General features: G+C 42.9%; 1 protein-coding gene and 1 long non-coding RNA gene across 2 annotated transcripts in view; one reads left to right on the top strand and one right to left on the bottom strand.

Annotated features, from left to right (window-relative positions):
- Positions 1-18205, top strand: part of LOC308479134 — a 28776-nt gene extending 10571 nt beyond the window's left edge. The window contains exons 2-4 of the long non-coding RNA XR_013987486.1: positions 1760-1877; positions 4150-4213; positions 18087-18205. This is a non-coding gene — a long non-coding RNA (uncharacterized lncRNA). The remainder of the gene's footprint in view (positions 1-1759; positions 1878-4149; positions 4214-18086) is intronic.
- Positions 12-24637, bottom strand: CFAP57 (cilia and flagella associated protein 57). Its single transcript, XM_081009353.1, has 22 exons — positions 24274-24637; positions 22676-22992; positions 21061-21347; positions 19860-20067; positions 18163-18315; positions 17238-17377; positions 16110-16275; positions 15002-15115; positions 13201-13413; positions 9051-9224; positions 8043-8204; positions 7202-7357; positions 6978-7071; positions 5983-6173; positions 4224-4397; positions 3322-3480; positions 2873-3016; positions 2643-2759; positions 1917-2051; positions 1697-1840; positions 1098-1230; positions 12-370 (listed from the first exon to the last, which is right to left on the bottom strand). Exons 1-22 carry the CDS (start codon positions 24428-24430, stop codon positions 162-164), a joined length of 3747 nt encoding a protein of 1248 aa, XP_080865479.1. The 5' UTR covers positions 24431-24637; the 3' UTR covers positions 12-161.
- Between the last annotated feature and the right edge of the window lie 73 nt (positions 24638-24710).

Genomic DNA, 24710 nt, shown 5'->3' with positions numbered 1-24710 from the left:
AGGCAGACAAATCTGGTCTGACTTGTTTATTGTTTCCTTTCCCTATCCAGAATCAGAGGTGCTAAAACAAAAACAAAGAACCCAAAGGGTCAGGGTAGGAGTGGGTCCTTGCTCTAGAGATGCAGAGAAGATTAGCTAAGTTTGGGTGCCTTCTGCACGTGTCAATGTGATTGTTCACGGCTGCTTCTGTCCAGTTCTAGCAAGGGAAGTTTCGAACCTGATGTAGGCCGAACCGCAAGAGCTTTTTCCTGCCCTTGCATTTGGTCTTGGAGGTACTTGATTTCCAACCGCTGCATTTCAATGATCCTCTCTGTTTCCTCCTCTGGATTCAACCGTAGGATGGTTGGAGTGTGCCGTTCAGGGGAGGGAGCTGGAGGAAATGGAAAAATCACATTGCTTGGTTGTAACTGTAGAAAATACCCCAAAAAGATGAGCCAGGATGAGGGATAGCCATGAACACAACAGAAAGGATAAAAGGAAAACAGGGGTTGGAATTACTGGGCAATTTCCAAGGTCTACACCAAAGAACAAGGCCCACTGACAGTTCCTGAACACTTCACGACACTCCTGGACACTGCCCATTCACCTCTCTAAGCAGTAAGGAAGCAGTGAGAGGAGCTAAAGAACCTCTGCATGTTTTTATCCTCTCTACCTCTCTCTAGGAGGTGGTTGGCTAACTTAGGGAGTGGGGGCTCACTAACAGCATCTTGTTCAATCCTCCTTGCAGAAAAGTAGAACTGAAACTTAGGTTTTTGCTTTGCTCACAACCAGTTGTTAATCCCAGAGCAATATGACTATAAAGTACGTAAGGTGCCTTTTAAAATTGGATCAGCATCTACAATAGCAGCAGAACATAATCTTTTAGATAATACAAAATACCAAATGAGTGTAGAACATGAGAGACTTACACATGCCAGTCAACTTTTGATCAACCCCTCCCACTGGCAATACAACACCACCAACAGCTGCATGTCGCCCTTGGGAACAAAACAGTTGCCCACCCCTGTTCTAGGGAAAAGGGGCCAAAAGGAAAGAAATGGAAACATATTCTAGGAAAGAGCAGAAGGGGAAAGTGAGCTGAATAACAACTTGGTTACCTAGGGATTGTGCTGGTTGCTTCTTGCGTTTCATAAGGAGCCCCAAGGTTGACTGGAGGTCAAGAACTTGAGTACGGGTGACCTTCAGTTCTCTCCGCAGCTCATTTATTTCCTTGATGAGGCTCACATTTTCCTACAGAAACAAGATGTAGCATAGCTAAGGTGATAGGAAATTTACTGTCTATACACCAAAAAGAGATTGCTGACATTGTGGAAAAGTATACTGATATGCAGAACAAGACCAAGAGCTAAACAAAGCAGATGCTTTGGGGTATAAAGGAATGGGGGATGCCTCTTGTGTTCTCCATATTTGCCAGGTAAGCATTGCCTATCTATTAAAACAAAATAGGGGTTCTCCTGAGCTCTGCAGAGCCAATTTAGGGGGGCACATGGGAAAGCCCATTTGTGCCAGTAGAAGTTCTTGTGTGGGGCTTCTGCTGATGGGACTTGTTAGGTGAATCCCACCGACAGTACTTTTCAAATCCACATTTGAAATTCATTATTTAAACTGAAATTTCTGGACCTGGAGCAAATAGAATTTTTTTCTTATAGCGATTTAGAAGAGTGGACCTGCCCATTTCCCCTCACAGTGCTAGTACCTGCATGATGCGCACATAGTCTGCACGATGTACCTCGCCTTCTTTTATCACCTTCTTCTTCAGTGTTGCCAGGTTGCGCTCAAGATGCTCTCGCTGCCGTGTGTACTCTTGATGCAAGTCTGTGTCAACGCCAACAATTTCCACCTGATGGAGCAAATGAAGTGAGCTCAAAGGAAGTATGGTGGGTATCTGCTGCTGAGAGAGAAGAACTTTCACTTACCATATCTGCCTTCTGCACATACTTTTCATAGATATCCCGGATGCTCTCCTTCAGTTTCTTGGGTTCCTGGATGAGGCCTACACAGTTGTGAAGATCTGTTTTAAATCTCTTGACAAGTGCTTCCATGTCTCGTTCCTGCAGTCAGAGGAACACCAAAGCTTGATGCAGCAGAATACATTGCCTGTTGGTGAGGCTTCCTTGCTCTGGCTCAAATTACATCTCACAAATTGTCTGTGGGGCAAATATTGGCCATAGGGTACCCAACCTATCGGGACAGTGGTAGGATGGACCCCGTTAAACATTTCAAATCCCATAGTACTTCTTCATCACTTGAATTTCCAGCTCTACATAGCTTGCTAACCAACAGCTGAATGTACAAGTTGTCTTCAGGAAAAAGCAGAGCATTCAGTTTTAGGAGATAGAAAATAATGTGAAAGCATGAAATGAAATTGTTGTTTTACATATGCAAGTCATCAAGTCATGGACAGGCATGTGCAAAGTCACCTATTAAATTATTATATTAGAGCAGCCCCAACACATTTGTCATTACCTTGCTTTAATGTGAAATTGAAACACTAGATTCAGTGGAAGAAAATTTCAATTACCATTACAGAATCATAAAGATGGAAGGAAAATTTAGAGGTCATCTTAGTCTGTATATGACACCCTAAAGAAGGACCAGTTATAATTTGGTGTACCACTTTTTTCAGCTGCCATTTGACACACCTTTTGCATCTCTTTGTGCATCTCCCGGTCTGTGGCTTTCAGTTTTAGCCGTAGCTCTGATATGTTCAGTTCCAGTTGTGTGTTCTGCTTGTGGAAACGTTCCAGCTCTCCTTCCATCTGCACAGATGCATGAGAAGAGGAGAGGTTTTAAAGGGGGCCTGTGGCCTGCTATGGTCTTCAAGCTGGCCCAGCTTCAGGGCTGGGAGTGGGCTGCCTAATCTGCTTCTCACCTCCTGGATCTGCTCCTTCATAGCTTTGATATCATTCTCACGCGGCTCTATTTGCTTCTTCAACTCCTTTATTTTATAATCTAGTACAAATTTGAACTTCTCCAGTTCCTGGTTTTTTTTCTTTAGATCGTAAATTCGCTTCTCCTGGGACAAATAAAATAGAGACATGAGGTGAGCGGTGTCTAAAGAGACAGAGGGGTCTCTTACAACTTCAGCCCTACATCAGTGGAGTCAAGAGACAATGTGTGGGACTGTGGCATATGAGGAAGAAAAAGGAAAAGTGTCAGAAATATCAGAGAAGGGATAATGAATTCTAAGTTCCATCCTTCAGACTGGGAGGCAGACACCGAGAGGCATTGCTTAGTGGGTCAGAGCCTTTGTAGATTTGGACAACAAAATCCAGCTGGGGGTAGAGGGGTGGGAAAGGAGCACAGATCCAAGCACCTCACCTTATCTTGAATGGTCTCATCTCTTTCTTGAATCTCTCTCTTCAGCCCCTGGATGTCCTTCTCTAAGGCTTTAATGATTCCTTGCAACTTTTGCTGCTCCACCTTCATTGCCTCAATGTCACTGCAGCGCTCTTCAATCTCTTTCTGCAGACTGTTGAACTAGAGAAAAAAGCATAAGGTATCTTTCAGTCTGAAGCCAGTGTCTCACCCAGAAACAGTTCCATGAGAACTGCTGACATGAATCAGTGAAAGCTACATGGTGGGCATCTTCATATCCCTGTACAGCTGAAGCCTTCAGGAAGCAGAGTTGATCATGGCCCATCAACTGATGGACAGTGAGTTCAAACCTGCAGGATTGGCTGTGCAACCAAATCTGTAATGGGAAACTCGGTCAAACAGCTGATTCTTGCAGAAAGGAGCTTTGCCAACCCTATACTGGGTGCTTGGAAAATGCTGAGCATGCCAAGCACTTTACACAGAACTTCCCAAACACCTAATAGGAAGCTAGATATTGGGAAGCACTGTATAAGGGAGTTGGACAGGTGTGTGGGATGACCCACCTGTCAATCATCTGACAATTAAAGAAAAATAAGCATGCAAGGGCCATTTGTACAATTAACATAACATTTAATTTGGCCCTTTGCTAGCATTCCAGCCTTTAGATAAAACCTTGCATTTTAGGAAATAATTTTACATTAGATGTAAAACAGATTTTTGTTAACATTTCTGTGACACTGTTTCAATAGACAGTTGGGTATTAAAATTTGTGTTGCTTTTTATAATTTTAATCTACTCTTATTATCTATTTTATTGTCATTTTGTTGGCAGAGAAAGTGGTATACGCATCTTGGAATAAATGATCACAAACCAGAAGTCTGATACCCTGAAACAGGTGAGCATACCTTCTTCCTCATGATTCCTGTCTCCCCTTTTAGCCGCAAATTTGATTCTCTTTCCTCACGAAGTCGCCTCTCATACTTAATTTTTATGTCCTGGATTTCTCGATCCTCATCTTCTTCAATTTGTTTCTTAGTTTCCTCAAATTCTCGGAGCTGAGTTCTTGATTCATCTTGAGCCTGAAAGTTAGAAAGGAGAAAGGTAAAAAGGAGGAGTTAAAGGAGCCACACTGTTAAGGGACCAGACTGAAATGATTGCCTGGGAGAGGCAAGACCCTGGGCTAGTTTGGAGATGAGGCAGATTGACACAAGCTCTCCGGGGATGACAATGCAGCAACATGATGTTACAGTGCTGAAGGCTTAATTACATGTTACAAAAGCACTGAATGACCCAGTTCATAAATTAGTGGTGGGTAAGTGGATCTGACCAGTGCACCAGATTTTTACCTCCACCAACCCTTGCAGGTGAACTCTGACAGGTGGGCAAGTCTGGATATAAAAAAGTATATGTATGGAAAGGTGAATGATAGAAACATCCAGCTACTTATGTCACTCTGAGTACAGTAAGGATGAAAAAATGAGAGTTTGGAGCTGTCATTGACTTCAGCCAGAAAGGACAGGTGAGTAGGGTTGAGAATAATCTACTTGAAGAGTACTTTAAATTAGAATCTCTGTAGTTGTGAAACTTGCTTAGTAGGATCCAGTAGAGTGGCTCTTTTTGGGGGGGGGGGTGTTATTGGAATGTTGTTTTTATTTTGATTGTATATTTTGTGGTTTTTATGTTGATCTTTTCTGTGAACCAGCCTGAGACCTCCGGGTATAGGGCGGTATATAAATCCAATAAATAACCTGCCATATACAAGCTTCAATATACAAGCTTCTGGACAATGATTAAAGACTAGTGTTCCTTTTGTTTTAAGTACCGTATTTTTCGCTCCATAAGACACACCTAGTTTTTGGAAGAAGAAAACAAGAAAAAAAATATTCTGAATCCCAGAAGCCAGGACAGCCAGCGGGATCGCTGCACAGCGATCCTGCTGGCTGTCCTGGCTTATGGGATAGCCATGCGCAGCCTCTCCCGGGCAAGGGGAACCTTCATCCCCTGCCCGGGAGAGGCTGCGTGCGGCCAAGGCTCCCCCAAGAGCCGCACTCCCTTTAAAGAGCGCACAGAGTGTATGTGCGGCTCTTCAGTGCTTTTCCCCAAGGAGGGAGAAGGGCAACCCTTCTCCCTCCTTGGGGAAAAGCCCCGAAGAGCCACACACACGCTCCACACGGCTCTTTAAAGGGAACGCTGAGCAGAGCTTCCCGCCTGCATTCGCTCCATAAGACGCACACACATTTCCCCTTACTTTTTAGGAGGGGAAAAGTGTGTTTTATAGAGCGAAAAATACGGTATGAATGTTGTCATACAGAGACTTTTTGTTGGCGTGGTTTACTTTTACTTTTTGAAATATGGCAATCCTATCTAAGCCAGAAACAGGTCAGCCTGCCTAGGGGTTTTATCTGAGAGAACTGTAAGTTAAACACACTAACATGTGGCACTCAGGGAAGAAGAAGACTGGAAAGATCTGTGTTTGGGATGAAAGATGGTTGCCTAATCAGGAGGGGCAAGGACAAGAGTGTACACAGATCAGAGCTCAACTTCGGAGCACAGCTAGTGGAAGTCAGAAGAGCGATGAAGGGCTGAATCGGTAGTAACTTCAAGCATAGTACAACTGTGCCCATCCTTAAAAATAAATAAAAATGAAACCATCACAGCTCATACCTCTTCCAGCTGAGTGGTTTTCTCAAGCAGCTTTGCCTCATAATATTCTGTCAGCTCCTCCAGGGCCTGGTTTTTGTGCTCTTCCATTTCATGAAGCTGCTTCTCATAGTCCTCCTGCATGCGTTGGGATTTCATCTGAAGCTCCTGGTACTTCTCAAACTCCAGCAGAAGCTTCTGGTTATTGCCAGATTCTGACCCAAAGAGCGAGTAAAAAACCAATTAATGTGGGGGGGGGAGAGGGGGGAGCTGTATTAAAGAGTAAGGTATGTCTTGTCCTCTCCTAGATATCCTTAGTCTTAGGAAGCCATTTTAGACCCCACATCTTGGTGCCTGCTCATATTTCTCTCCTCTAACTCATACTATTCCTCTATCACTAGCTTTGAAGCCCCATTTGCACACTCTTTACAGGTGCGTCTACATCAGAACTCCATACTTAGTAGTTCTGGCTCTTTAGGCACAAATTAAAATACTGGGGGATTAACTTCTGTATGCCATCCCCCCAAAAGTGGGAATGATGTGACGTGCATAATGCTGTGCAGATGCTAAGATGATACAGACTACTCCACTTGTGGTGGCTTTGCAATGACAGTAATATACCGATGGCCATGGAAGAAGTGCACAGTAAAACCTTGTTTCTGGGTGGCTTGCAGAGATAAGATGCTTTAAAAAGGTATCTCCAGTTTTCAGAAAGTTACCTACCTTACTATGCCCTGCTTATCTATTGCCCCTTTATGTTCTTCTTTATTAGGTTTGCTCATTTCTTCCTGCCTTTATTGGCAGGGAGATATAATTATAATTAAAAAGATGAGTTAATTCCAGTTACATTCAAGCAAATTATTGTCAATATGCCTATGTACTCAGTCCTCTAAGTTGCGCCTTTGCCATGACCGACAAACACTCAGCACGGGAAAGGTTTTCTTTCTTCATCTTTCACCATAGGGGCTGAAGCCCTTTCTCACAGTCTGCAGGAAAGTGTGACTTAAAGTCCTCCTAACCTAGGTCTTGCACCTCTCTTGCCTGCTTCTCTGTTAGTTCTGCAACTTGTTCCTGGTGCTGTGCTTCCTGCTTTTCTTTATCTGCTTTCAAAACCTGAAATACATAGAGATGAGAATTACACCTGAAACTAGGCATACCAACCTTCAAATCCCTCAGGTGACTGCACGATGGGAAAAAGAAGACACAATAATGCTGAGAGTTGTAGTTATTGCTTGACCCTGACCTGGTTTTTGGTTTTCAGTGATTCCATTTCCTGGATGAATTTCTCGGTTAGTTCTTTAATCTTTTCATTATAATTCATGTCCTTGAGGCGCAGCTGGTACTCATTTTCCATCTTCAGTTCCTCTACACGTGTTTTTAGTTCTAACATTATCTGAGTCTGCAGTGTAAGGAATCATAAGAAAAGAAGTTGGTGGCAAAACATTCAGATATGCAAATTAAATAAAAATCTACTGTACACAGTATCTTGCCAGATCTATATTTTAGGGCTGTTTCATATGTTAAATTTGTCATGGATACATACAAGGCATTTCAGGTGGAATTCAAAATGGTGACCTTCAAATCGTTCCATTAGTGCAAGCATTCTAGCATGCCAGGCAGAACAATGCCCCCCCTCTTCCCCCTGAATGCTATTCTGGGGGTTCTCCAAACCCCCACCGAGCCCATTTCAAGCAGGTAGGGGAAGAAGCCCTACTACGCAAGCAGAAGTCCTTGCACAGGGCTTCCACTGATGGGTGCCAGGTGAATCCTGCCCTTCACGTTTATCTGAAAAACTATCATATATAAAGACAGCATATATTGTATCTGGCCATATATATGCATTTCCTATAACATGTGAAGTAGGTTTCAGGACAGGGAGCAATGTAGCTCATGAGCTACATTTTAAGTGTACAATGTTTGATTCTTGTATTATAAGGCTAATTCAACCTGCTGTCACATCTCTACTAGGGTCATGATATGTACTGGGTAAGTGCTGCCCCCATGGAGATAAAGCACATTTGGGTTAGTTGATACAAAGTCTTCTGTTGTGTTCTCTTCCCACTTCAAAACTCATCCATACTGACCTTCTCTTCCATGTCTGTTCTAGTGATCAATACTTCATCAGAGTATGGCACATCTCTCTCCCTTTTCAACCCCCGCCCTTCTTTGTCATAAACTTTCCAGATAAATATACAGCCATCCTCTGCAGATGTTAGTAAGAACTGATCATCAGCTGTTATGGACATCTGTGGAGAAAAGAAAGGCATACTGAACTCCAATAAAACACAATTGGAGAGTCAGAGAAAAGAAAGGGCAGTTGGCAGAATCAGAAGAAGATGCTCCGGTTGGATTAATAAGGATCAATTATTTTTAAAATATATCCATCTCTTTGCCTCTAGTGATATCTCTTCTCTTCTTCTCTACTTTCCCCATTATGCTCCAAGCATTCCCCTTGCCATTTGTCAGGCTGCTGTCCATTCCTCAGAATCCATTTAATTAACAACTTCTCCTTGTTTTCAGTGGCTTTTCCATTCGCTCTCATTATCAATCTCAGTCTTATCTTTTTAATGAGGCACAGTAGTAGACTGATTTTAAACATGACACCAAGAAGCACAGTCACCCTCTACACCCTTGCTCTCAACATTACTGGAACCTATGGTGAAAGTATAAGTGATAAACAAGCCTTCTGGATGAAATAACATTTTAAAAATAGTACTGTACAGCAACAATGTTGTAAATGTTGCACTCCAGCGTCTGAGAAGTTAGCAACCCAGAGAGATTTCCCCTACACTCTCCCAGCTACATACACTCAGCTTGGAAGAGAATGAGGCTGATGGGTGTACTGTTTAGGTAGAACTCATTCTCATTATTTTCCCCATTACTGTGATTAGAGACTCTGTTGTCTATTGTCATTCTTATTAAGCTACTTTGATACACAATAAATATATCATATTTAGATATGCCCATTTGTGGCTCATTGCGTGATATAAGATGTGCCTCCCTTCATTATTTGTTGCTGCAGACTCAGAAAAAGAAGGGATAAATAAAGGCTATGGCAATTAAGTTGACCTGGAGACTGACTTGGCCTTTACCTTGGTGACTGGACCAGCATGGGCTTGGTATTCATTGTATTCCTTGTGCACAGGTAGTGGGTATTTCATGGACCGAATGGTCCCTGCAGAGGTTCCGGCAAACACCATGCGTCCAGAATGAGATACCACTATGAAAGTGTAGGCAACTTCAAAAGTGGGCACTTCTCGCAGTATCTGAAAGAAAGGACACCCACCATGCTTTTAGCAAGTCACTCAGCAAGGATTAAATTTGCACTGGAAAGTGGCAGAGGGTACACAAATCCATCATTCATTCTCTCCACTGTGAACGTCCTGTTATCCTCTCAACGCCTCAAGAGTCATGAATTTCCCTCTCAACTTCATAACTGGGAAGAAACCCACAATTTTTGGCAACCAAGGCAAGGTATAGATTCCATAGATGGCTATACGCTTATAGAGCTATTAACTGCCAACTCCCTCCTATACTTTGTCCCTGAAACCCCTGGCAGTCTCCACACAGAGAACAAACTGAGCACTTTCTATTCTTTTCTCTCTTTTTTGGTTGGGGAAACCTCTCCTTGTTTACTCCCTACGGTGACGCTATGCCTGCTAGTAAACGCCACAGGGACCCAGAGGATGTAGCTCTCTCACCGGCTTCCAAACAATCTAAAATAGAGGACTTTTTTAACAAATCTGCTTTTACAGTTCCAACAAAAAACCGGTTTTATCCTCTTGAAGATGATTGTGAGTGTGGGGAGAGTATTCAAGGTGAGAGCGTGGAACTGGATCCAGCAATGGGGCAAGCTGATCCTGTGCTCCTCAGAGAGGAAGAAATAACAAGGAGGGAGAGCTCCCAATTAACTCTAATTGCAAGAACGGTTGAGCATATCTTCCAGCAAATTAGAGGTCTTGCCTCTCAAATAACCCAGTTATCCAAAGAGGTCCACAGTTTATCAGTTAATAACAAGCAGGCATCAACAGAACACCATAATACCAAAGGAAATTGGCGACAACAAGAGCAGACCCCTAAGCTCAACATAGAATGTGCAGAGGCTCTTAAAACAAACTCTTCTTGTTTAATCTTCCAACCAAAAAAGATCTGCATGACAATTTGTGGAAGGCCAGATCAAACTCCTAGCTGGAAAGGTGCCCAGCGTTCCAAACGACATTTATCAAACTTACTTGGCATTGGACTTACAGAGATCGACCTCGTTAGGACTGAACTCTTGAGTACCACAAATCAAAGCCAAAAAATTATGTTAACTTTTTACTCTACTAGACTGCCCTCACTAATTCACAAGCTGAAATTCAGATTGTCAAGTAGAGGAGTTTTCCCAACCCGGGTATTTTGCAATTCTATTGTTGCACCCTTATGTAAGATGAGGACTGCTGCTTCAGAGGGGCCCACAAAACCAAAGCCTGGATCCCCAATGGAAGTAATGACATCACAAAAAGACTTGGCAGGTGGGGAGGAAACAGACATGCCTGAGTTGAATCCGCAGGATCATGCCCAACATCAAAATAACCAGGTGAGCCAAAAGGAACAGCCGATTCCTCTAGACAATCATCTTCAGGAATCTGAGCACTCTGTAAATCCCTTGGAAGAGGATTTTCTCAGCTCCTTTAGGAATCTCCCTCAGGAAGAGCAACAAAGAGTTATCAAGAGGCTTGATCTTATGAGCCAGACACTGAAAGAGATTAAGGAACCGGAGGCAGAGATTGATAATAGATCCAATGGCCACAACAGAATGATAACTATAGAACCACCGGAGTATTGGACAAAGATGAGATATTTAGAAGAGGAGGAGTCAGGAAATACACCCAAGAAATCCCCATTGGCAAACAATTTGCAAAGAAAAGGCCCAGTGATTACAAATGTGAGTACTTTATGTACGACGACTGAAATAATCGAACATCTGGATTATTCCACAAGCATTAGCAATAACCTGCCTCAAAAACTGGTAAACTCCGAGAGCACATCGGCCAACAATTGACTAAGAGTAAATCACTGTAAAACAATTAAACTTCTCTCATGGAATGTAACAGGGTGGACGAACAAGATCCAAGACAGTGATTTCTGTTCTTACCTACAAACACATGATATCATCTTTCTTCAAGAAACCTGGGCAAAAGAGGGCACTATGGTTGAATTACAGGGTTTTACAAGTTACACTCAACCAGCTCTTAAAACTGTAAAGTATGGAAGGCCTAGTGGGGGGCTGGCGGTGCTGGTGTCAACCTCTCTTGATGTATCAATTCAACAGTGTCCCTTGCTGACCACCCCTAATTTTTTAGTGTTGTCTCTTTCTGATAGTCTCCTGAGAAATACTTATTGCATATGTGTGTATATACCTCCAGTAAAGTCTTGTGGGGAACTGAGATCATATTGGGATAAACTTGACCAACTACTCGAAAGTATTGACTCTCTGTCACCTAACCCTCGGTTTATCTTGGGAGGTGACTTCAATGCCCGGATCGGCCTTGTTTCCCCACAAAATACAATATTATCTGGTCTAAACTTGGAGGACGAACCTGAAATCTGTCAGAGGGCAGCAATGGACACCACCTCTAATCGCGCTGGGAAACATCTTTGTGAACTTATAATAAAGCATAACCTTTTGTTATGCAATGGGCACGGTCAAGGGGATCAAGAGGGTTATTTTACTTTTACCTCCCCCAGAGGATTTACTAGCACCATAGATTATATCCTAACATCTAATAATGTGCCAGTTAACCGAGATACCTTCAGGATAATTCCCAGAGCTGAAAGTGACCACTTTCCACTTGAGTTATCTCTGACATTATTCTTTTCTCCTGCCTTTCCTAAATTATTGGATGAAACAGAATATCTGATACTTGGAAATAGAAGGTTAAAATGGAATGCACAGGTCCAAGAAAAAATGATTCAGATCCTGGATTCCCATGAATTTGCTTTATTAAAGGGGAAAATGTTGTTAGAAACAGGAAATGTAATTGGACTTTATGAGAACATAATCAACCGAATGCGCCCACTGATGACCACAGCTAGTGTGATAAAAAACAAAAAGTTTAAGAGACAGACTTGGTTTGATAAGGAATGTCAGAATAGCAAAAAATGCCTAGCTAGGGTACTTAGAAAATTGAAGTTAAAACAGGATAAGCACAATCTTGCCCTACAAGCTGAGGTAGCCCAGTTACGAAACAACTATAAATTATTACTTAAAAGCAAGAAACAAATATATTATGAACAACAGTGGAAAGAATTGGGAGATGCAGCACTTCAGAAGGACTCACGGAAATTTTGGCATCTGGTTGCCCAAGGCACAAATGGGCTGGGCTACTCGTTAGAAGCATCTGTCCAAGGAAAGGATTGGGTGACATATTTTACAGAAATATACGGCCCCTGTCCTGACCTATCCCCACAAGTTTACTATACTCAGTTATCAGAACTGCCAGAATGGCCAGACGTCACGCCCAATCAAATTAAGAGGCTAATCGCAAGCCAACTAGCTAATAAAGCTCCAGGAGAAGACATGATCCCAATGGAGATCTATAAAATAAGACCTGATTTCTGGTCACCCATATTTGCAAAATTGTTTTCATACATTAACAGCTCAGGTCGTATACCTGAAGGGTGGAAGTTGAGCATAATTGCCCCAATATATAAAAAGGGCGATAAGAAAAACCCTGCCAATTATAGACCCATTAGTTTGTTAGATGTAGCCTCCAAACTATATGCCAGGCTCCTTCTTGGGAGACTAGAAGAATGGGCAGATACAAATAAGGTGATATCTGAAGTCCAGGCAGGTTTCCAAAGAGGGAAATCCACACTGGACCAGTGCTTTGTGCTGAACTTTCTGCTATGTAAATACATCCATAACTTGAAGCAAAAATTATATGTTGCTTTTATCGATCTATACGCTTATAGAGAAGAAGGAGGAAACTATGAACACAACTGTCACTACATGGCATAGGCAACCACTGGTGTTAAAAGCTGGAGGGCAAGCCACAACCCCTGGCAGCGCAATCCCAGTAGGGTGCCATTGCGGCTGCCCCCCCGCCCCCGCTGGGCACCCCGCCTGCTCTCCGCCCCCCGTTGCTGGAGTATGAAGCTCTGCCACTGGCTACAGCACTGGGTTCACTGAGCTTCACTTTCTTCTGCATTGTTTGCTGCACTTTGATCAGCTCCATAAGTGTCTGCACATGAGCTCACCGCAGAATCACAGATCTCCTTGATGCTATGATCAGATCCGACAGCAAATATGACTTTTGCATCGGGTGATATTGCCACTCCATTGTAGCTGCAGGACTTGAGCACACACTCGGATTCTCTCTTGCCATTCTGGAGGTTCCATTCATATACTGCCCCATCTGTGCCACAGGAGACCAGTTTATAGTCATCCATGCTCCACGCCACTGCGCGTACCTGGAGGGGCGAGTGAGAATATATATAGAATGCTCAGGCAATCCTTACTTAGGCACAAGAGACAGGTTGCTGCTTGGTACTCTGCCTGTTTACCTGGTGTCACTGCATCAAACATTTTACATAAGAAACTCACAGAACACAGCCCTTTTCACCCTGTGTCCTTTGTGCTCACAGTTTACCTGTAAGCAGTTAAGATAAAGATTCCCATTATAATCCAGCAGGTCAGGCTAAGAGGGTCAGGAATTAGGTTCATGAACTGAATTCCGAGTTATAACAGCTCACACATTTGGTCTCCAAACACATCATAGCTAATAGCCAGTGGCAAGGAAAGGCCTGCAGATTACCATCTGTCCTTGTTGCTCCTCAGGTTTTGTCCTCCCCTGCTCAAAGTTCTATGCCTTTTTTGACAAATCAATAAAATGTGAATAACAAAAAACATGCTCTGTAGTTTTTGAACCCATACATATTTCTAAAAACTCAATTAAAAAGGTATTCGCTTCATTTTCACATTCACCTTGCTCTCGTGTATATTGTAGTAACTTAAAAATGTTTATAAATACTGGAGTCAATTATAAAATTATTTATGAAACTCTCCCAAATTATAATAAATTATCTGCCTAGTTGCCTGGAGGCAATTCTCATCACATAAGAGTGGCTGTTTACAAACTTGCTTTATTCTGTTTAACCTTTTCCCTTATCGCTAATAAGCCTTATCTCATTCCATCCCAGATAGTTCCCTTGCTTTCCTTAGCAAAGCTTCAGCTTCTTTCACTATAAATTGGACTCACGAGCACAAAATGGTGAGATAAGAGGGCACTGAACTGCTGTAGGTAATCATGGGTGGAACTTATGGAGCTATCTCAAAACATTTCAGAAGCTTGGAATTTACCTATTTGTGATCACTAGGGCATCAAAGCAGGGCTGATGACAGTTCCAGAGGAATCCACTTGCTCCTTAAAATTCATTGGGTCAAAGTTCTTAAATTCAGAGTATTTCAAGTCTTTTTTGCACTGATATTTGGGAAGCCAATTACAGCAAGGGAGGTTGGAGGGAATGTAGTCTCCACAGTCATCTAACAGGTTGTTGGCAATTCAGTAAACAAACATTAAATAATATATCTGTTTTCTTGATAAGCCGAGCCCAGACAAACAAAAGTACTTTTAAGCCCTACTATTTGAGCAAGAGAAATTTAAGCACATTCCTATTAAAATCAGTAGTAAGTCCCACTGAGTTCAGTTGGACTTACTCCCAGCTACGTGTGTATAGGATTACAAAGTACTGTAAAAATGCTGGCTTTCTTTTAACCTAAGCTATTGCACATAACAGAGGAGAAAGCTGATTCCACTGTTCGTAAAAAGTGATCCAAATTATATCTGCACTGCCAGAGAACTATACTCAGGAGCACCTTGGAGTATTTTTAATCCTTCACTTCTATTCTTTAGTTTCTAGTGCCTTTGTAATAAAAAAAAAATTCAATCATAGGCAGAGCCTCAAAACCAGCTTCTTGAGAAATCCTGTTCTTTTGGCATTTCAAATATATTCAGTTTAATGTACTATTTTACTTGTATTGTAGGCATCACTTACTGACCTTCCCATTGTGTCCTTTCAAGTTAATGATGTTTTCAAAACTTATGGCAGAATAAATGTGAATCACATTTCCATTTACTGCTGCAAACAGATGACCTCCTGTACTGAAGGCACACTGTAGACAGAAGCAGGAGACAGCATGAAGCAATGAGACTTCACATAGGTAACCTCTTTGTGAAGGTACCAGATATCCATAATTTGGAGGCCATGCAGAAAACAGCCTCTAATCATCCTTCATCACAACCAGATGCATCTGTTGTCAGAGAGTGGTATTCTGCTATTTTGTGCTCCTCCTTTGGCTCCAGATTTTGTCTGGGAAAGTGAGCTATTAAGGACCTACCAAACTAGGACAAAGTTACTTGAGGGTCCCACTGAACTCTATTGAAATGGAAAAGGGAGTGTCCGCACACTATACAGTGGACGTATACCTTTGGGTAACGTAACTTTAGGGTTGCGAACACGGCAAACCCGGAAATGTATACTTCCAGGTTTCGCCGCACGCGCATGTGCAGAAGTGCTCTGCACACCATGTGTGTGCAGAAGCGCTCAATCACACCGCGTGTGCAGAAGGTAGCCTCCGGCTACAAAGATTTCAGGATACAGCTGGGCCTCCGGAACGGATCCCATTCGTAACTGGAGGTACCACTCTATACTGGCGTAAGACCTTCTGAAATGCTTAAATGTTGAATCTTTCTTCAAATCCTAGCCTAATTGATTCGCAACAGAGAACCCTGAGACTTCAGGTGTCTGTACAAGAAGTATCCTAAATTCTACCTAACTCGAAGACTCTCCTTATTCCATAGGAAGAAGGCAATAGTCTTTTTGTATGTACCTGGAAATCACCCTTCTGGAATCACACCCTACTCTGTATTCCAGCAGAATGTGGGGAAATTCCTCTAGCATATTTGAGCAAAATCTCCCCCAGAAATTGTGTTCTGGTATGGGTTATTTCCTGAACACAGAAAAATAGTCTGTCGATGTGTAGGGAGAGACCTGTTCCAAGCAAACGTGGTAACACAACTTACTAGTCATAAATTGCCTGTGCCACCTCCCAGTCTGGTGTTCCCCATTCAAGCTCCTCCACCAGTTCCTTCCCCTGCACTGCTCACCTCTCTGCACCCTCGTACAGTGAAGTCCTTGAAAGTTCGGATGTCATCAATAAGCAGATTCATAAGTCGGAGTTTGTCAGCAAAACCAACCAACACATACAGTCCACTAGGGTGAAGGGAAAGTGCATATGCCTCTTCTTGGTATTCCTTGTACAGGTCCAGTGTGCTGCAGCAAGAGCAACCATGGCAATCAAAGCACAGACCATGCTTCTGTGCAACTAAGTTGTACCTAGTGCTATTTTTGGTCACAGTTCCCCCAAGAAGGTCAAATGCTGGGGAACAGTGAACAAAGGGGAACAAAGACAACTTGACAGCGTCATAGATATACCAGTCCCTTTCAATGCATACATCAGGGCAGCAAAAATAATTTTTCACATGACAGGCATTTCATACTGTCAGGCAACCAAATTAATTCAGCATCACATGAGAATCAATTCGTATAACCAGAACTAACAATAAAATTGCCATTTTTAAAATCTAAAGTTGATAAAAGAAATAGGCTTTCTAATTTTGATAGCTCCAGGTTTTTAATGGATTTTTCTGGATTTAGAACTAGGGTTATGTTTCTGTTACATACATAGGAGTCCCATGAAGAAGTACAATTATGTATCTGAACCTTGCCTATCAACTGATTTCTAGAGCAACCACCATCTCTTAATATTATTTTGTTCTCTGAGTACAGTGGTGCCTCGCAAGATGAAATTAAACCGTTCCGTGAGTCTCTTCGTCTTGCGGTTTTTTCGTCTTGCGAAGCACGGCTATTAGCGGCTTAGCGGCTATTAGCGGCTTAGCAGCTTTAAGAAAAAGGAAACAAACTCGCAAGAACTCGCAAGACGTTTCGTCTTGCGAAGCAAGCCCATAGGGAAATTCGTCTTGCGGAACGACTCAAAAAACGGAAAACTCTTTCATCTAGCGAGTTTTTCGTCTTGCGAGGCATTCGTCTTGCGGGGCACCACTGTAAATATAAGCAGTTTCTATTTATCAGAATAGGACTGACACTTGCCCTGATGATTGCCTGGGGCTCTGTAGTGAATTGCCACTCACTCATGGTCTGAGTACAATTCATAGTCAAAAGGCTGTGCAACATAGTCAAATCAAAAGGCTGTGCAACAGATCATGTCCCCTTACTTGTTTTCATAATTCCAGATGCGGACAGATTTGTCCAGTGAACAGGTAGCAACGAGGGGCTTGCGAATGCAGGTATCCAAGCCAGTAATGGAAGCAGAATGTATTGGGTGGTTCAGGTATTCAAAGTGAGCTGTCTCCCCCTAGTGAAATATCACAAACATGTTAGCTAGAGCTGCTCATGTGATGGTGTAACACCAGGCAACACTGAACTTCTCTCCATAGCAAAAAGGAGGCATTTGATATGTACTAAATTTATCAAAGCACTGGAAAGTGTAGTGACAAATAGGGCATTTGTAGAGAAGTACACCAGTGACTATAGAAAAGTACTCTGAAGAGGTCCAAACAGAAACAGCCACTACTGGAAATTTGACTGGAGAACAGACCTTACAAATCTTGGGGAGATTTTCCACAAGAGGTATTTAAGATAGCTGAAATGTGTCCTTGCTGTCTCGCAGGAGAACATGACATTTTGAATTGTTTTGATGACGATTACACCAACATGTCTATGCACCAGGGCAAAGGAGGTTGCAACAGGAAAGGCTGCCACTCTCTATATCCATAAATTGATACTGGCTATGGTCCGGATGGAAATACCAATGAAAGGCCTAAGTGCCGTGAGTTGTGTGGTCATGATATTGCTGCATGGTTACTGGTGCTTTCAATGTGAAGTTGCTATAGGAGTTATTCAGTGGTGATATCATGACTGGTGAAGAACTGTGCAATTGAGAGTATTCTTTATGTTGCTGGTTCTCCTTTCAACACTTTTTTTTAGGGTTGCTGAGTAATTGATTTGATGCAGTCATATTACCAGACTGTCTTGGTTTCTTGTTTTCGTTCTGTTCTTTGCAGCACAAGAATATAAAATTACTTTGAACACCACATTTCCAAGTCGTTACTCAGAACACAGTGCTCTTAATGAACTCACCTTGCTTATCTCAGCTGCTGATATGGAGAGGAGATAGAGCTGATTCTTAGTTGTGCTGATCAGAAGTGTTTCCTCTGCAGGACTGAAGGCAATACAAACAACATCCTGTTTGTCCGACTGGTTTGGATCATTGCTGCACTGGTCTTGTGGAATCTATGAAATAAAGCAGCTTAGTTAACTACTTTCCTAGATACATACTTTCTAGTCCAGTTTTGCAGCAGAGTAATAGATAATATTCCATAAACAATGGCAGCAAGATTACCTTAATAAAGATTTTCACCTTTAAAAGCACAGACCCAAAATGGCACATCGACCAAAAATGGGCAGTTCCAGGGCAGAGAGGGCTTAGTCCACAACCTAAATTCCCTCAAACCCCAATCCTGAACCCTGTGCTCACAATGTTATGCTGGTAAAATAGGGGATATAAAAGAAAATTTTGAACCAAACATAATATCCACCCCTACCTTACATTGTCAAACGCTCTTCAGCCCTTCTGTTTTGAGGGATCATAGAATCTTAGAGTTGGAAGAGACCAAAGGGTCATCTAGTCCAACCCCCTGCAATGCAAGAATCTCTGCTAAAGCATCCATGACAGATGGCCATCCAACCTCTGCTTAAAAATGCCCAAGGAAGGAGACCTCTTGTGGGGGTCTGTTCCACTGCTGAACAGCTCTCACCATCAGCCTGGGCAGTGGAGCAGAAGAAATAGTGGGGCAGCGATGTCCTCCCAGCAGCAGCAGGATGAAGTGGTGGTGGTGAGTTTGGGGAAGCATTGGGTTGGTGCCATTGGCCCTGCAGATAGGTGTACACCTACAAGGGTATTTCCACCATGGAGCTCTCCCAACCTCACTGCTGCCACCTAGCGTCATCCTGATGATCTCATCACTGCAGCTGCTGCAAGGATGTCCCCACCCCATGATTCATAAGGGCTAATGAAGACTACAGTCAACACAATCTCTTATTCAAGGCTCTTTCTTAGCTCGTCAGAACCCTCTGTAGGGTGGAGGGGGCTGGAGCTGGGGATGGAGAATGGGCTGTTTAGCTGGAACCATGTACTCCATTTTTGCTACTATGACTCAGCAACATTCTCTTCCATCTATGAGCTCCAGTGAAGGGTGGGGGCAGGCTCCTTGCAGCTCACAAGCTCACTACTGCTACAATGATAATTCAGACGGCATAGGGTGGGCAAATAACAAGGTCTGCTGCGGCAATAACCTGCAGGACTGGCAATCAATTAAACAAGCAGAGCCGGGAACAAGTACAGCAAGGTGGGATGACAGTGGCTGCAAGATGCAAACAGCAACCTGGGTGTGTGAGAGCAGCCAACTGGAATGTGAGTGCTTCCCCTGATTGGCTTTGGCACCTGTAGGTGTGTGAGGACTTTCTCCAGCAGTCCTCACAATATCATATCCAAAGCCTGAACCTGAGACCTCCTGTATGCAAGACTTGTGATGCACCACAGGGTAGGGTTTGTCATTTAGCCACCTTGGATCTCATTGATATGGCTGGGTCTGTTGGTTGGGGATCAGCAAATGCCTCATCATGTGTTTGTCTCCTACCTGCGGCTGGGGTTGAGTGGTGTCTGGCGCAGTGTGGGTTCTAGTTCTGCTGAATCTCCTCCTTTTGCCTCCAACATTTATATTGTTGGTGAGCTATGCGATAAATCAAGCATTCCATGTCTCAGACATCTTACCTACCCGTATCTCTCGGCTTTCTCTGTAACCTTCCTTCTCATCTGACTTTTCAAACAGTAGAACAATCCCGGGACCAGCTGAACAAGCAAATCCCTTGGAATATGCAGCAATAGCAGAGACCCGAGGTAGAAATGCTTGCTGCTGTGCTTCAGTTTCACAAACCACCTCAGTGGAAATCTCAGGGGAATTGTGAGCAGGAAACTCAATAAGGCTTTAAAAAGAAATTCATCAATCAATCAATCAGGAACAAACAGAGAAGTCTAACAAGTTCCAAATGTCAGTTGCATGAGGCATAAAAAAATGATTGTTGTTCATTTTAAACTTGTTTTTTTCATTTCAGAGACACCACATAGTCCTAGTATCAACATAAAGTTTCCCCTATTTGAAATTTTGTACACATATATTAGGCCATACGTCTCATTGAACTTGGTATAACATTTCGAAGTCAGCATGCTGAAGGGTTTAGGGAAGATACTAAAGCTGTGCACACACTCACATTTACTCTGCATTCAGTGCACTCTCACTACTGGTTTCTGAAGCCATGTCCATGCAATGTTAGCCACAATCGACATCTGTCCTGTAGTTGTTTGTGAAATACTCTGTTTTCATGTTTCTTGCCTCAATCCAGTGTCAATCTGGATTGAATGCACCCATGAATGCACCATGCCCCCCTCTGCCCATGTGGGCAGACGGCATGTGACTTGGAAACATATCCAACAGTACTGAGGTATACAAGGGCATGCCTATGCAATTCAACACGCAGCAGAGGGGCAATGACCTTGCTGCATTTTAAGCCAGTAATGTATACAAAGCCTAACACTCCAATCCTAAGCATGCTTCTTAAATTTAATTAGCACTTTACACAAGCTTTTAAACAATATCTTATAAATTTCAGTTATTCATCCTCCAACAAGTGTGGCAGATCATGATTAGTCCCATATGACAGTGGGACAAACGGTACAATCCTGTGCATGTCTATGCAGAAGTTAAGTCCCACTGCGTTCAATGGGACTCACATTCTGGAAAGTGTGTATAAAACGGGTGGACAACCTTTTCAAGCCTGAGAGCTGCCTCAGAGGCAATAACTTTTCTCAGAGAGGCAATACAGTCATGACCATGATACCATTTGTAGATCATAGTAAAACTCATTATCTGCTGGAGCACATTGACCACTCTAGTGTCAATAGTTTGAAGGCAGTCTCACCTCTCTGAATCCTGCTGTGGTTCCTCCTTATCTACTTCAGAGACTATCTCTTTGCGCTCAATACTTGTCTCCCAGCGAAGATCACCGGAGTCAAATAAGTAGATCTTGCCTGTGTCAGTGCCCACAACCACCTTCTCTTCAGAAAGCCAGGCATGAGACAGGTAGTTTTGAGGTTCCCCTCGCAAGAAGTTGGTCTGTTTTAAGGTTCCTTCTGTGTATCTAAATAGCTTAAAAATGCCATATCCTGTAACACAGACTTGGGTGTTATCCTGTGGATTGAAGCTCACCTGGAAAGGAAAGCAACATAAAATAAATGATTACTTGATGAGCAACATGAACAATTGAGTAAAAAAATTAAGAGAAAAGGTCACCAGAGTGTTACAATATAAAATGTGTAAAAATAAAGGAAACAAACAGGAACAAAAATCATAAATATTTAAACATAATACTTCAGAAAAAAGGCCTCCATGATAAAACAAGAAGTAGAGTAGGGAATTTGTCCCGCCCTTCTTTGTAACTGCACAATTCTGCCTAAGCAACCTAAATAAGAAACTTGACTCTAGCTAGGAGCCACGTTTAGGACACACAGTTTGTGAAATAAATAAGGATGTTACACTGCAGTACAATTCTCAACCACTTGTTGAGACAAGAGAAAATGGAGTGCGCCTTCAGGGGTGAAGTCAAACTGCTGTGTTAACAGCACCGAAGTGACCTCCCCAGGGCACAAGCCTGGACAGTGTGTATGGAGGTCCTGGGCTGCCCAAACAAGATCCCCTTCTTGGCCTTACTGATGTGGTTCAAAGAAAAGCAGAGCAATACGTTTGGCACCAGCCTGGCTGAAGGAGTTGCCAGAATGAGAAGCACAAAGTGCCATACAACCATCTTAGAGACTCCACCCTGGATTTGTGTAGGGTTTACTCCTTAGCCTTTTCTTCACCCAAAGATACCACCCAAAAGGCAGCAGAGGTTTAAGATCTCCTAGATGGGCTACTTTCCCAGGTTGACAAACCCCACCTGCCCCTCATTTCCCTCTACAGCATGTGCAGAAAACACCTTCTTGACTGTAGGACCCACTATTGGTCTCATCTGCTCTAACCTGTCTTCACATACAGAGGAAGCTCCTACCTGACCAAGCTTTTGAGACCCATCACCTGGTTTAGCCAGCCAGTTGAAGACATTTCCCAGGGCGTGGCTGCTATCACATGCTGACAGCTTCTAGGAGCCAGAGGTGACAGGGTGGGGACCAAAGGTAGACAAACTACCTCAGAAGGAGCACAATATGTTCCCCACCAGAAGTACTACCCCTCCCCTAACACTCCATACACCCTAACCACCAGGGTCAAGAAAAAGACAAAAGTATAATTGCGGAGCTGCAATGCTTATATACCCATTCAATCATGCAAGTTCTGTGTCTCAGACGTATATGTAAATGTGTGAACGTGAACAGAAGATCTGAGATTTCACACTGAGTTTATCTCCATATGGCAACTTTTCTCACTGAGGTCTCCAATGGTGGAGGCAGAGCCTTTCTTTTTGAGGCAATGACAAGTGGCGATAATTACCTCATGTACCCAAGTACTAGACTGATGCATGTGGTGCTTCTCTTCTATGTTACCTGATAAAGAGGATTGTTCTGGACATCAACCTTGATAATTGCCATTGTTCTTTGCTTTTCCCACATCCAGTAGGCAAGGTTTGATTCTGGAGGTCCTGTCTGTGCCACTAGATATTTGGAATCAGGGGAAAAAGCTACACTAATAAATTCTTGGACCGCAAAATCAAAACTGTTCAAGATCTTCCGCTTCTTGCATGGGACAGATGACAGTTCATAGATTGTGATGGTAGGTTTATCCTGCAGTATCTCTGAAATAGCCAGATAGCGTCGATTTGGACTAATTGCCAGTGCTAGCATCCCTTGGCTCTTTTCTGAGCCTATAAAGCACAGAGAAAAAGCTTATGTGAGCTTCATGTAGGAACATTACATTTTCAGGAGCCAAGTCCAATATCAAGGTTGCCCATGTGGGCTTTAACTTTTTTCAAAGACTTCAGGAAATAACTACATATTACTGAGATTAAACAGTTATAGAGATGATAATCTAGGAAACTGAAATCCCAATAATTTCCTTGTTGTAGAGACATTGGCTCAGTTCACACATAACATTAAGCCAAACTATGTATTAGCATAGTTGAATCTATGTATTAGCATGAATGTGTGACCATGCAGGTTCTCAGAGATGGGATTGTAGTCACTTTGCTCCTTTACTAAAACAAGCCAAGCTTCAAACATTGGTTTACAAACTTGGCTTGTTTCAATAAACAATAATTAAATGTCAGGTAACTGGTACCATAAGCTAGCGCTTCCAATCTTCTCAGCACAGCCACCTTAAAGAAGAGAGAAGTATGCAAGAGCAAGGCCCATGGAATCATAGAGTTGGAAGGAACCTCAAGGGTCATCTAGTCCAACCCCCTGCAATGCAGGAATCACATGACAGGTGGCCATTCAACCTCTGCTTAACAATCTCACTCAGGTTCATTCACATGATGCTAAACCATAGTTTCCTGAACATCTGTTGTGTTTATTTATGACATTTTAATACCACTTAATAGAATAAATAACTAAGCAGTTTATACAAAAACATTCCAAAGATACTCAGTTGAATTGTTCAGCAATGTTTGAATGTAACCATCTCTAAAATATACACCTAATGCGAAGCTGCATTTTAAAACAGCATAAGCAAGAAGCGAAAATGTTTATCTTTCACCTAAATCTAGACAGAACATAACAATGGGCAGAAGCCACTTTGCAACCAAGTGTCAGATCTGTAAACGACATTCTTGTGAAAGCATATAAAAACAAATACTGTAATTATTTTTTGGAAACCATGAGGCAGTGTAAACTGAGTTTTCTACCAGCTTCAACCATGCTTTCCAACTTTAATGTGATATGTGGGTTCCGAGCCTGAATCTCTAACACTGCAACTATTTAAACCCAGGTGGCTACTTTATTAGTAAGAAATAGCACAAGTATCATGTCTAAAATCTGAAAGGGAAGGGTCAGCAGCTAGGAATGCAGACGAGGCCTTGCCTATTTAGAAGACTGATATTTTAGGTGGGTAGCTGCACCTTCCCGCTTCCTTTCCTAAATTTCAGCCTTGGCAGTGAGGAGACATGGGAGACCGGGGTGGGGGGAGGAAGAGGAGGAAGCTGATTTACCTGGGATGAACTTCTGCCATTTCTGCTCAATGTGATATTTCACACAGCTATTCCCCGCAGGGTACACTATGATCTGTTCATCGAAGAAGCAAATATTATTTGCTACCCGGGACTGGAAGCCAAAGATGTGGAGGGCTTGCGCCACAATCACCGACATGGCGCCAGAGATTCAGCAAACTTTGCTGGAAAAGGAGAAAGAAGCGTCAGGAAGATTTCCCAGGTGGGGTTGTCGTGCTCCTTCCCCAACAGGCGCCCAGGGATGGGGCCCCGACCTGCCAAGTCGTTTTGCTTGCTGGTCCCGGGTCTTGCTCTTCCCTAACTACCCAGACCTCTCTCCCCTCTGGGGTCCTGCTCTCTCTCTCTCTCTCTCTCTCTCTCTCTCTCTCCTTAAGGTAAAAAGAGCAGAAAAAAGGAAGTCGAGGCTGGTTGCTATGGAG

Source organism: Podarcis pityusensis (genome assembly GCF_964106645.2).
Source record: "Podarcis pityusensis genome assembly, chromosome: 6".
Taxonomy (NCBI): Eukaryota; Metazoa; Chordata; class Lepidosauria; order Squamata; family Lacertidae; genus Podarcis; species Podarcis pityusensis.
The sequence above is the reverse complement of the archived record's forward strand: the minus strand, read 5'-3'. Positions and strand labels throughout refer to the sequence as shown.